This window comes from Phaethon lepturus, unplaced genomic scaffold (genome assembly GCF_000687285.1).
Source record: "Phaethon lepturus isolate BGI_N335 unplaced genomic scaffold, ASM68728v1 scaffold46723, whole genome shotgun sequence".
NCBI lineage: Eukaryota > Metazoa > Chordata > Aves > Phaethontiformes > Phaethontidae > Phaethon > Phaethon lepturus.
This window is the reverse complement of record NW_010530683.1, coordinates 3,020-15,197: the sequence shown is the minus strand read 5'-3', so window position 1 is coordinate 15,197 and position 12,178 is coordinate 3,020. Positions and strand designations below refer to the sequence as shown.

The 12,178-nt window shown below is 41.4% G+C and overlaps 1 protein-coding gene across 3 annotated transcripts in view; it reads left to right on the top strand.

The window, feature by feature from the left end:
• The window catches only part of GRB2 (growth factor receptor-bound protein 2), a 46,342-nt gene extending 34,388 nt beyond the window's left edge, over nt 1–11,954 (top strand). The window contains exons 2-5 of one of the 3 annotated variants that reach the window (XM_010284324.1): nt 1,419–1,516; nt 7,270–7,392; nt 9,930–10,098; nt 11,566–11,954. In XM_010284324.1, the coding sequence (XP_010282626.1) occupies nt 1,419–1,516; nt 7,270–7,392; nt 9,930–10,098; nt 11,566–11,751 (576 nt within the window). In that variant the 3' untranslated portion in view covers nt 11,752–11,954. The remainder of the gene's footprint in view (nt 1–1,418; nt 1,517–7,269; nt 7,393–9,929; nt 10,099–11,565) is intronic. The other 2 variants (XM_010284325.1, XM_010284326.1) reach the window with 2 other exon arrangements.
• The last annotated feature ends 224 nt before the right edge of the window (nt 11,955–12,178 follow it).

Below are 12,178 nucleotides of genomic sequence, written 5' to 3'. Positions count from 1 at the left end.
AAACAAAAAAAAATTTAAAAAAGGAAGAAGTTTTGTTCATCTGCATTTGCTGTTTGTCTGTGTCTAACTTGCTTTATTAAAGTGTATCATAAATCTAATAAATCTAATAAATCTAATAAACACATTTATTAAACATCCACACGTTTTTTGAACACTTCCAGAGATGGCGACTCCACCACCTCCCTGGGCAGCCTGTTCCAATGCCTGACCACCCTCTCAGTGAAGAAATTTTTCCTAATATCCTATCTAAACCTCCCCTGGTGCAACTTGAGGCCATTTCCTCTTGTCCTATCATTAGTTACTTGGGAGAAGAGACCAACACCCACCTCACCACAACCCCCTTTCAGGTAGTTGTAGAGAGCAATAAGGTCTCCTCTCAGCCTCCTTTTCTCCAGACTAAACAACCCCAGTTCCCTCAGCTGCTCCTCATAAGACTTGTGCTCCAGCCCCCTCACCAGCTTCGTTGCCCTTCTCTGGATACGCTCCAGCACCTCAACATCCTTCTTGTAGTGAGGGGCCCAACACTGAACACAGTATTCAAGGTGCGGCCTCACCAGTGCCGAGTACAGGGGCACGATCACTGCCCTGCTCCTGCTGGCCACACTATTCCTGATACAGGCCAGGACGCTGTTGGCCTTCTTGGCCACCTGGGCACACTGCTGGCTCATGTTCAGCCGGCTGTCAACCAGCACTCCCAGGTCCCTTTCCGCCTGGCTGCTCTCTAGCCACTGTTCCCCAAGCCTGTAGCGTTGCATGGGGTTGTTGTGGCAACACAACAACATTTTAACCTGGTTTTAACTTGTATCAGCAAAACCAGCTGAAGCTGCCAGTTGTATCTGCAGCTGGGCCTGTGCTAATGTTGTCATGAGGGAGGGGTGGGGTTTTTTGGGTAGAATTCTCTATAATATAGGTGTTGTCTGGAATTTTTAAGATATCCAATGTGCAACTAGTGCAAATGCAGAAAAACTGGATGACATGATTATGCTGAAAGCATCAGGTATGTCAGCTGAACTCAGGAAAAAGTGATCATTACAAGTGATAAAGAATCAGAATTTCTTGGCTTGCAGATTTTGGACAGAATTTTTTGGCAATGACAGCCAACTTAATCTCTGGCACAGATCTCAGGCTAGTTATGTTGTTAAAAGTACCTGTGGACTTAACAGTGACTTTCTTACTAAAGCACGGGGTTTTGGCACTAAGATCCTTTGGCTCTTTTGAATTATTCATCCAGCTTTTTGTGCACCACAGTTCTGAATGCTCATGAGATGCAGTGGAGCAGGATGACTAGCACCATTTTTTATAGGTTCATCTTACAAGAACAGTCTTTGAAACAAGAATGGGAAGAATAAGCTAGTTCCTTCATCAGTTTTGCTATATCTTGAAATGTGCTAAGCTTATTTTTTGTTTGCTTCCTTCAGGTTTTGAATGAAGAATGCGATCAGAATTGGTACAAGGCAGAACTCAATGGAAAAGATGGCTTCATTCCCAAGAACTACATAGAAATGAAACCACATCCGTAAGTAGAGCTTCAGTGATGGGGTCCCTTGATCTTACTTCTGTGCATCCTGTCAAACAGAAGGAAGGCTTTCTGCTGAATACTTTGCAAAGTGTACCTTACTGGATCTACCAAAACATGGATAGATAAAGGATGGCTATTGAGTTGTACCTCTGGCTGTAGTGTTTACTCTAACTGATGTCACAGGTAGCTATATAGCAGGGTATTTTTGGAAGCTTTTCTGGTGGTTGCTCTGGTGTTTTGCTGTAGGGTCAAGCAGACAGGCCTTGGGGGTAGCAGCCATAAACCATCAGAAGACTCTTTAGAGAGTTGTCAGCACCGCTGCCCCAGGAAGAAGCGTGACTGTGTTCTTGTGATGGTTCTCTACTTTACTTAGCATAGCAGATCAAGAGTAAAACTTGTGGCATTCAGATCTCACCAGAAAAATGTTTAAGGATATTTGGAGCTGAAATCTTAGTATGTCTATGTCACATCCTGAGTCTAGAATCATGGAATTGTTTAGGTTGGACAGGAGCTCATAACAGTCATCTGCTCAATACCTTTCTCACAAAACAGGCCAACCTCAAAAAGCATGTACATGCAAGTACAGTTGCATTGATTTGCAGCTCCAGAGAACTGTATTTGACTAACTACCTTGAAGATTTCCTCTTAGATATAAAGAATCTGGCATATGAAAATAGTATAATTTCATGACTGGGTATTTTCTTTGTGTCAGTTCATGTATTTCTGCTGTCTTCTACTAAACTCTGGTTCTGACAACCTTTGAGATCCTTCCACCTTGGAACACGAAAACAGCAAGCTCTGGATAACAGATTCAAAGGGGAGAAAAGGTTTAGGAAGGAGTAGCAAAACCTGTAATGAGGGTTTTTACAAGGAGCTGTAGTGTTTCAGTTGCCCACAAAAACTGATGATTGATTTGTTAATTGTTGGCTGTAATTATACCATGAAGATAATGCAGCTAAATCCAGTCAAGAATTATTCTTCTGAGGGCTCTTTTGAAATAGCAGAAGGAAGCTTCTGAGGTACTGCGTCCCAAGAAGGAGAGGAGGTACAGTGCTTTAGTGCAGCCAAGTGGGAAGTGAAGCAAGGATGCACAAGAAAATTCTGAAATTGTTTAAAGCCTTGTCATCTGCAGTAACATGTCTAGTTTACCCTGATCATGCTAGTCCACTGGGGATCACAAATGTACATTGCAATTTCTCTCTCATTGATTGGAATCATCATATGTCTTTTCGTAGCAGTTCTGCAAGCATTTGAGTTATACTGCAACGATGTCTCCTGTAATGATGATGATCAGTTTGTTCTGTAATAAGCTATGGTATTTTGTTTTAGAGGGGTAGAGCTGTCAGATTTTTGCTTTTTGGTATCAAAAGGGAATGAACAATATCTGAGCCTGCAAGTGAATTTGGTAGTGGTTTTTAAGCATAGTTAATTTGACCTTTTCTGAAGATGTTTCAACTGCTGATGGCAACTGGATGGAGTTGGCTCCATGTGCCAGCAATGCTGGGAGTCTTAAGTAGTGCATTAACAACCCTGGGAAATTATGCAAAAGTTTTTATAGCATAATGTTAGCTTAGCTGTAATGCAGAGTTCTCTAAGCAGTCATACAGGTCATACAAAAAACAAATTGCAGGCAGCTGACAAGGTGTGAGAAAGAGACTGTTCCTTTTCTCAGACTAGTATCAAATTGTGTTTTGGGAAGGTGGCACGAGAGCTTTTCAAGATGATTTGGAAAGAAAGCAACTGAAAATGGTTTTAAATCCTCTCCTCGGATCTGAGACTTAAATCCTCCAGCCCCATAGCAAGTCTTAAATGCAGTGTTTTTTCTTGCTTGTATTTTGCAAATCTTCCAGTTTGCTTTGTAACTACTAGCAAGCAAAGCTGACAGGAAAATGTGGTGCCTCTCGGTCACCAGCTGAGTCATCTGGGTTCTGAAGGGTTAATCTGAATTGCCACATCAATTAACAAAGCAAAGATGTAAGTAGACATAGGCATGATACTCAGAGAAGAGCTGCAGGAAACCCTGGGCAGGGAGACTTCCTGTGAAGGCACAACAGTGCAGTTCAGTGGCAGGACTACCTTTCTTTAAGGGAGCAGGGGGAGATTTTGCTGTTTATGAAACAGCCTGAATCAGACTCGTGATATGTGTATCTCAAGTGCTTGTGTTCATAATCTGCTTTTCTTGAAGATGCTGCTGAAGTATCACTTTGCAGCATTGTAACTTATGTGGGGGAGATCAGCCAAGCTAAATGGTTGTGCAAAGTAAAGCCAAAAGAATTGCCAAACTGCCAACTGAAATGAGTCTGAACGCGATGTGAACTTTGTGTTGTACCAATCGGTGCATCTCCCTCTAGTACTGCCACATCAGCAGTAATGCCTGGATTTGGGTTTGCAGTGCTGACTGAATGAGTTTCGCCTACATTACAAAGTTAGCTGGAGACAAGTGTTATCAAGCCTAGCCCTTCAGCAGGGAAGATGTGGGAATGTTGTGGTCAGTTTCTTTGGCCTAATTGTCTTAGACATGCTGTGATTTTTGTTAATTTTTTCAACCATTCTGTAGCAAAGATTCATATGTGCACGACACTTCTGATGCTTTACAAGTGTCTCCTTAAGTAGACACTAGTCCTTGAAAATAACTTTCTTTGTTTCTTTCATCTGTGGGGTTTTCTTTTCATCTTCTTTATATTTAGAATTCAAGCTCCTTTTACTCTGAATGGCTAAAGTGGTAGTGAAGCCATAAAACTGCAAGGGAATTGTGAAAGATTTTTAGTCTTTCTATTTAAAGTGCCTTAGAAACAGCTGGCAGAAAAATTAAGGACTTGATATTTTTACTTTGGAAGTGTTACTTCTTTAATCCAATTGTACACTTCTACTTGTAGTGATTCAGAAAAATTTAGGGGAAAATACTTCTGAGGCTTCAGGAAGGAGCTGTTGAGCTCTTTCAGGCTTTCCTTCTATTTTACAGAGATGAGTGAGGTGTTTTGGTTTTTTTAAGATGAGGCTTTCATTTCCAAGTCACATGTGAGTAATTGAGAATTATTTGAGAACTAAACAGAATTAAAACACTTTGTAAACAAGAACTATGGCAAGATATCTAAAATCATAATATAAAGCTTGCTTTATGTAATGTTTGGCAGAGGCAAAATTCAGGACTTCCTTATCTTTCCGACAATTGTGCCAAAAGCCCAAGAAACAAAATACTACCTTTGCATTCTGAAGGAGTTTCACAGAATGGTTTCTCTTGGTTGTTTTTTTTTAAGGCAACAGAGTGCAGTGAAAGACAGGTGGACGCTCCCTCCGCTGTCTCTCCCACCACCTCGAGTACCGTGAAGCAGTGCAGTTGCTAAGCCACCAGAAAAATACTAAATGCCATGAAGTTCTTTATCACTGGAAATAGGATGGTTGTGGAAGAAGGCTTTTCTTTTCCATCCCAGGGGATAAAAAGTACACAACAAGGCTTGCAAGCAAGTAAAACATGTCTAGGTGATCGTGGAGACAGAGTTTGTAAACAAGATGTATCATTTTCGTGCCAAAATACTTTTCATAATGGACCTGCATAGCTAAATGGAGTGAATACTCCTTTTACAAGGGGGATGTCCTAGAGTTGTTTCATTGAGTATGTTGCATATAGTAGAAATACATTTGTGGACTCATCTTCCTTGATATAATATAAGGATGTGTTTTTGTGTAGCCTCGTGTGGTGAGCAGACACTGAAGACAGACAATGAGAGGAGTGAGGGCTACCACAAGCTGGAAGGTCTGGTAATCAAGTAATCAGGTCCTCCTTTGCCTCTAGAGATAGCTGCTTCTTAGAGAGGGAGATACGGTGACTTCGTGATTTCATGAAAGATTCAACGTCTCTTAAGAACAACTCTGTTTCAGGGTGGGTTCAGCAACTTCTATCTTTTTGCTTCACCAAAACCTTCACTGTAGGAAGTAAACTTTGAGTGGAGGTCTTGTTATTAAATGCTCTCCGCTAAGGTCAATCATCTGCATGGTTCTAGGCCATGCTAAGTGCTTCCATCCTGTGTGATCTGTTGCTCAGAACTGAAAGCTGTACTTTCTGATTGTGAAGATGGTTCTGCTTTTCCCATGCCATGTGACCTACCACTCGGCCCTTGTTTGCCTTCAATCTTGGATTAGTCTGGAAATGCAAATATAAATGTGGGTGAGAATCTGGTGACCAGGGGCTGTTGGTCAGTGCTGACTATTTCGTTGCCTGAGGTAGGTTCACCCATGGTGTCATGGAGGTGGTCAGCCTGTGGCTTTGACTTCCATGCAGCTAAGAATTTCAGATGTGGCTTGATGGTGCAGCTATTTCATGTGACTGCTTACGTGAAAGCTGCTAGATTGTCCTGACTGTAGGAGAAAGCAAGAAAATAGGCTACTGAAATAAGTTTTATCAGCATCTTTCCTAGCACCCAATTGCATGCCCAGCTCAGCACTCATCTGCAGTGAAGCATAGAGACCTTGAGGAAACTTTCCTCACTTGGTCTGCATATAATGCTACTCTTGGCACCTGCCTTACCTTTCTGACACATGATACCTGTCTTTGACCACAGTGCTCTCGTAGGGATCAGAAGGGTTGGGCTCTGGGCTGCAAGAACAACCAGCTACTGAATGAAACTACTCATTCTCTCTGCTGAAGTAGTCTTGTCTTACCACCTGATCTAAAAGACTCGAAACTGGTTTTGATACAAAATGCGCTTTCCATTTGTGCAGGATGGGTTGATCTGTAGATGGGATCTTGTTTCTAGAGCTGCTTGTTTCTGAAGAGAAACCTGTGAGTGAACTCCCAGTGTTTCCATTGCATTTTGTAACTACTACATTTTTTTAAAAGATTCCAACCCACTTAAAATAGTGATGTTTCTGTGCTTAATCCTTAATAACTTAAATTTTCTATATTGTCTGCTCTGCAAATCGTGCCTAAGGCACGCGTGGCTTCTTCTTAGGAGGCATAAGTAATAAAGAAGACTATGTAATTACTCCCTGTTGGTTATCTTTGGGTACTAATAGTGAACTAAATGCTGCTATATCATAGGGAAGCTCAACAGTGACCAGCCACCAGTGCAGGACTTTTGCTGTCTCTACATTGATGTCATCGTACAGTTTGGACATATAAAACTTTGCATGTAGAGACATGAGACTATTCCTTAGTGATAGAGGAAGGGACTTGAGTTTCTTGCTTGAGCTAGGCACTTAATCTATTTGACTTCAGGGTATGAGGCCTCATTACTAAGATGTCACTGCAGACCTCAGTAGACATTTTAACTTTGTCCAAGGTTGTAGCCAGTTCCCAGGGTAGTCATCTTAGTCTCACAAAGCTGGACTTGCTGTGAAGCAATTGTGTACATTAGGTTCTTGTGATGTTTTATATGCTAAACTGCAGATAAAATAGGGTGCAAAACAGTGTGGATAATGCATTAAATTTTGAGCAGTTTTTTTTCCACCTCTGAAAATAAATGCTGTAGTTTGAGGATTTCGGTCTTACCACATCTCTGCTTTGCTAAGTTGGGTGAAATAGGGCTATTGCAAGCACCTGCTTATCAAGTCACAGTTGCTTCATTGCCAGGATGAAACACTGTGAAAAGCTGCATGGTTCAGTAGCCTGTATTGGAGTGGCAGTGAGGTGCAGTGTAGTTATTTCTGTTAGGAATCATTTCATCTCTGTGTGAATATCTACATCCTGGCTCTTCCATGAAAGGATTAAAATTCTTAACTTTCCCTATTGTTTTCTTTTCCTCACTCCACAGGTGGTTTTTTGGAAAGATTCCCCGAGCAAAGGCTGAAGAGATGTTAGGCAAACAGAGACATGATGGTGCCTTCCTCATCAGGGAGAGTGAGAGTGCTCCGGGGGACTTCTCCCTCTCAGTCAAGTAAGTAATGGCCAGAAGCAATCACATGTGGTGATCAGGCCATCTACTGCTCATTTGGACTCGTGGGTAGAGGACAGGTGATTGTCAATGCTGAGGAGCAGGAATAATCTTCCAGAGGCCCTATAACATTCCTGTTCTTCCAGTGATACTTATTTATTCCCTCTTTAATAGAACAAATATATATGCTCTGGTTTGTAATGAGCCTATAGGGCTTACCTGGTGGCATGTTGCTGTCTGGCTCATGTAGTCTCAGGCACTATCTGTTGGTTTGTTTGTGGATCCCGTTCTTCCTCCTTACAGCCATAAAGTGCCCAGTGTGTACATGTTCTCTCCTATCCTCCTTCATTCTGCTTCTGCAGTACAAGTAATTACTCTATCTTTTTGTGTAGTACACAAAAAATACGTTTTTCGTGTCTGCTCGGCACACGCTTTGGGGATATTAGTGTTGTCTAGCACTGGAACGTGGAGCTGTGAAAACAGGCCTCTTCCATCTTTCACAACTACATTCCACATTGGTAGAGAAACTCAGTCTAATAATAGTGAAGTGAGGAGGAGCAGTTCTCATCCTTGAATAACCTTACTAGAAGTACTGGCTATTAAGCAGCAGGAGTTCCTGCTAGTTAGCCATGGCCCACAAATACCATGCTACCTATCTTACCCATCAAAATTAATTGTAAAATAGAGGTATTGGAAACTTGAAAGGGTATGTGACGTAATTTAGCATGGGTTGGGGGTGGGAGGGATTCTGTCCTCAGCAGTTGATTTTTTTCTTTTTTCTTCATTTTCTGTAATCTTCCCCTTTCCTACCACAAATGATCAAGATTTTCTTTGGAGTCCTAACAATATTTTTTAAATTACTCATGCACGATTCCTAGTTTGCTCTGTTTTCTGTGACTATCAGTGACCTGTTGTGGCAGTATTTTTTTTTTTTTTTTTTTTTCTGGTCATCTTTGGTCTGTAACCAAATTTTTGTCCTGTATGGCAGCACTGAGTCATGCCAACAAACTGGATTAAAGCCACTGATTTTAAGAGATGTTTATATTTTTGTCTTAGATACAATCATCTGAGCTGGAATACTAGATATGAATGGAAAGTTCATTCCAGAAAGTGTATTGCTTTAAGAAACAAAGTTATAATAGCATAGCTCTGTCTGCCTGTTAGCTTAGTGTTGCCATCTGGTGGTAATGTCTCAGTGATTTTTTTCATTTTTTTCTGTTTGTTTAATTTAGAAAAGTCTTTTTCCTAAACAGTGATCTGCAGGATTTGAAATGGTGAGAAGCTCTCAGGTTGAGGAAGGGAGAGCAAAGGCAGTACTCATGAGTTGTTTCATGTTAGCTTTGTAGCCAAGATAGTGTTTTCAGGCAGTGTATAGAAGCTATGCATACCAAGTGGGGAACGGTTGTCTCCTGTTTTCAGTGTTTCAGACTGAAGGAAAAATACCGATGTGCCATTTGTCTGGAAAATCCTGATGGGCTCTTTGGAATTCCCCTTTATTCAGAGTAAAACTGCTGGAAAAGTAGCTTCCACTGAATGCTATCATTTGTCAGAATTGTTAACACAGAATTGGAGTTGCTGTGTTCCATGTGCAGCATCACCTTTCGAGCATTTTCTGTTCTTTGTTTTTGAAGGACCAGAATGGTCCTTTTGTTTTGCAAGACAGTTTTTTGCGTAAGTCCAGACTGGCTGCCAAAAGAGACAATCCTACCCTCCCTGTGGCAGTGTTTTCTCAGGAATTTACCTGTAATGAGACTGGTGCTTGTGTGTTGCATTATCACACACAGCCAGTGGTGCTGTCTGAGAGAGGATCTGAGATGGTGAGAAGTACAGGACCACAGCAAGACTAGCACGAACCTAAATTGGCTCGAGTCAGTTGTGAATTGCTGTGCATGAAGAGCTAAACCAAAGCGCTTGTACCGTTTGACTTCGAAATCTTATATTTGGGAACGTGGAGTGGAAGGCACTGTGGTGCAGATACTTTCATGTGACCTTGTAATTGTACTGCAAAGACCATGTATGTGTCCAAGGTATTCTGTGCACTGTCTTCAGTGACTCAGGTGACTGCATACAGACATCAAAAAGTACATGTAATGGCTGTCAGCTATGTGGCAATGTAGTGTAAAATAAAAAGATGAAATACTGCATGTCATCCAGGATAAAGAGTGTGGTGACACCAGAAATCCTTTACGAAAAGACCTCAAACTTCTGCAAATTCAGAGTGGTTTGAAAAGCTGGTTTTAAACTGAAGTTCTATTATGAGAAAAGCACATGTGAAGCTTGCAGGATTTTTTTTTTTTTAATAAATTCAGTATTTGGATTCTATCTCTGATCACTGATGTCTGAAAACCACTTGTCAATTGTATTTTAGAGATATCTCTTTCAGAGCAGCCAATTGGTATCTATATTATCAGTGTCACTGACAGTTTTCAGTGTGCCCTGAAGGACCTTTTTATTCCAAACTCTGTGCTGACGATCTCAAAAGAGGAGTACTCAGTGACTAATAACATGGTTTTTTTGTGTTCTTCATTCTTTCCACACAGGTTTGGAAATGATGTGCAGCACTTCAAGGTGCTTAGAGATGGGGCTGGCAAGTATTTCCTCTGGGTGGTGAAGTTCAATTCTTTGAACGAGCTGGTAGATTATCACAGATCCACATCTGTCTCCAGGAACCAGCAAATATTTCTCCGGGACATTGAACAGGTGCCACAGGTAGGAGAAGTGTCCTCTTAGAGTGTGCTTTTCAGACTATTGAAACCACAGTCTGAAGTGCAGTTACTTCTTAGAGTAAATGAGGAGGGATGGAAAGAAGCTGACTGACATTTTTCTTGTCTGTGGAAGCATATCTTTAGATCCTGCAGCCAGAATTATACTGGGAAATAAGCTGGATGTTTGTGCAAAGTCTACCTGCTAACTCGTAGTCTCCCCTTCCGTTCTGGCAATGTGTTATTGTTGCTGCTTGAACACTTGGCTTGTTTATGGATACTGTTGCAGCAAGGTCATCTGATTCCTGTGATTTAAAAATGGGTTTACTCCTGTTTAGGACGTAGTAGGAAAGGATAGTTCTACTTGTGCTTGTTCACAGCCAGAACTGTACCCTTCTGTGAACAGTGAAGCTTTGGTACTGGTCTTTCCTGAAGGGATGGTTACAGGTAATAGCAAATGGAACATCTCTGGCCTGCCTGTTTGGATATAGCTAGTGTTAAGAGAAATCAAAATCTACTGCTAAGTGCCAGCAGAGCAGCTTGAGTATATCTAGCTCTTTGTTTTGTTCCATTTCCTAGGACAATCAAAATGTGACGTTGGATGTTAACTGGGTCTTTTGTCTTTTTTTTGGATAAATCCTTTTTTCTCCATGTACAGCACTCTAGTCCTAGCTTGAAGACAAGGGGTGTGGAATTCGTACTGCTCTCCAGGTGCCAGAGGCACCCTTTGCTACAGTTTGTCTGAATTAACATCTAGCTCTGCACTGTCGGGTCAGTGATAAACAGAGGATGAGAAGACAGCTGGCTGAAAATGACAGGCATGAAGATACCTTCCTAGCCTCAAGATTTTAAGAATGCAAATGCATTTTAAATTGTTAGCTTTTCTGTAAGAATGGAAGCATTTCAGCACAAATCCAAAACATAGCCCCATACTAGCTACTGTGAAGAAAATAACACTATCCTAGCCAAAATCAGTACACCAGGCAAAATGCTCTGCGACAGAATTTCTTGATACCGGAGAGTTTTAAGGAAAATGTGTAAAATGCCAACATCAGCTTTTTGGGGGTAACTTTGGGTATCACAGTGTTTAGATTAGTAATATTCATGCTGTCAGCTGGTGAAAACAGGATGAATAAGCAAAAAGACCATTGTAAAGACCATTGTATTGCAATAGAGTACAGATTTACAGTAGGTCAGGAAGACTGGAAAATATTAGGAAAACATCTGAGTCATCTGCTATCTTTATTTCGGCTCTTTCACAGAAACTTGACTTTTTTCTGAAGTTTTCTGTAGACTATGCTTTCCTATTCAAGAATCTTGTTACAGATGTTGGAAGCTGGCTTGCAGGGAAATGAAACAGCCGGAACATTTGTTGTTAAACTCTGGTGTAAGTTAAGCTCCTGCCTGAGGCAGCAGATGTCTCGAGTGCTGTGGATGATTCTCACTTCACGTATCTTTTTCTTTCCCCTTTCAGCAACCAACATACGTTCAGGCCCTGTTTGATTTTGATCCCCAGGAGGAAGGAGAGCTGGGCTTCCGTCGCGGAGACTTTATCCAAGTCCTTGACAATTCTGACCCCAACTGGTGGAAGGGAGCCTGCCACGGACAGACGGGCATGTTTCCGCGCAACTATGTGACCCCAGTGAACCGGAACATCTAGAGATAAATATTAGAGATTATTTAAAGAAACCAGAGAAACAGTAAATACACATACAGAGCCTAACTGCAGCCAGTGACCTAAAATCACACGGCGATAAAACCTGAGTCACCTTTCACCGTGAGGTGATCCTCCTTCACTCAGTATGGAACTTCAGGGGTGGGGTGGGGGAAGAGTTCAACTTACGCACCAAAACTTATCTTTAAAAAAAAAAAAAAAAAGGCGAGAGAGAGAGAGAAAAAAAATTACAAATTTCCTCAGCTGCTCCTGGGTTACCCCCTTTTATTCATTCTTCTTGTTTCCCCCTCCTCCTCTGTCCATCAGTGCATGAAGTTTTAATGCCATATAAAGTCCTAGCCATGCAGTTAAAGGAAAAGGGAGAAACTCTGCTGGTATTTTCTCTCTCTGCAAACGGTCTTCATTTGACATG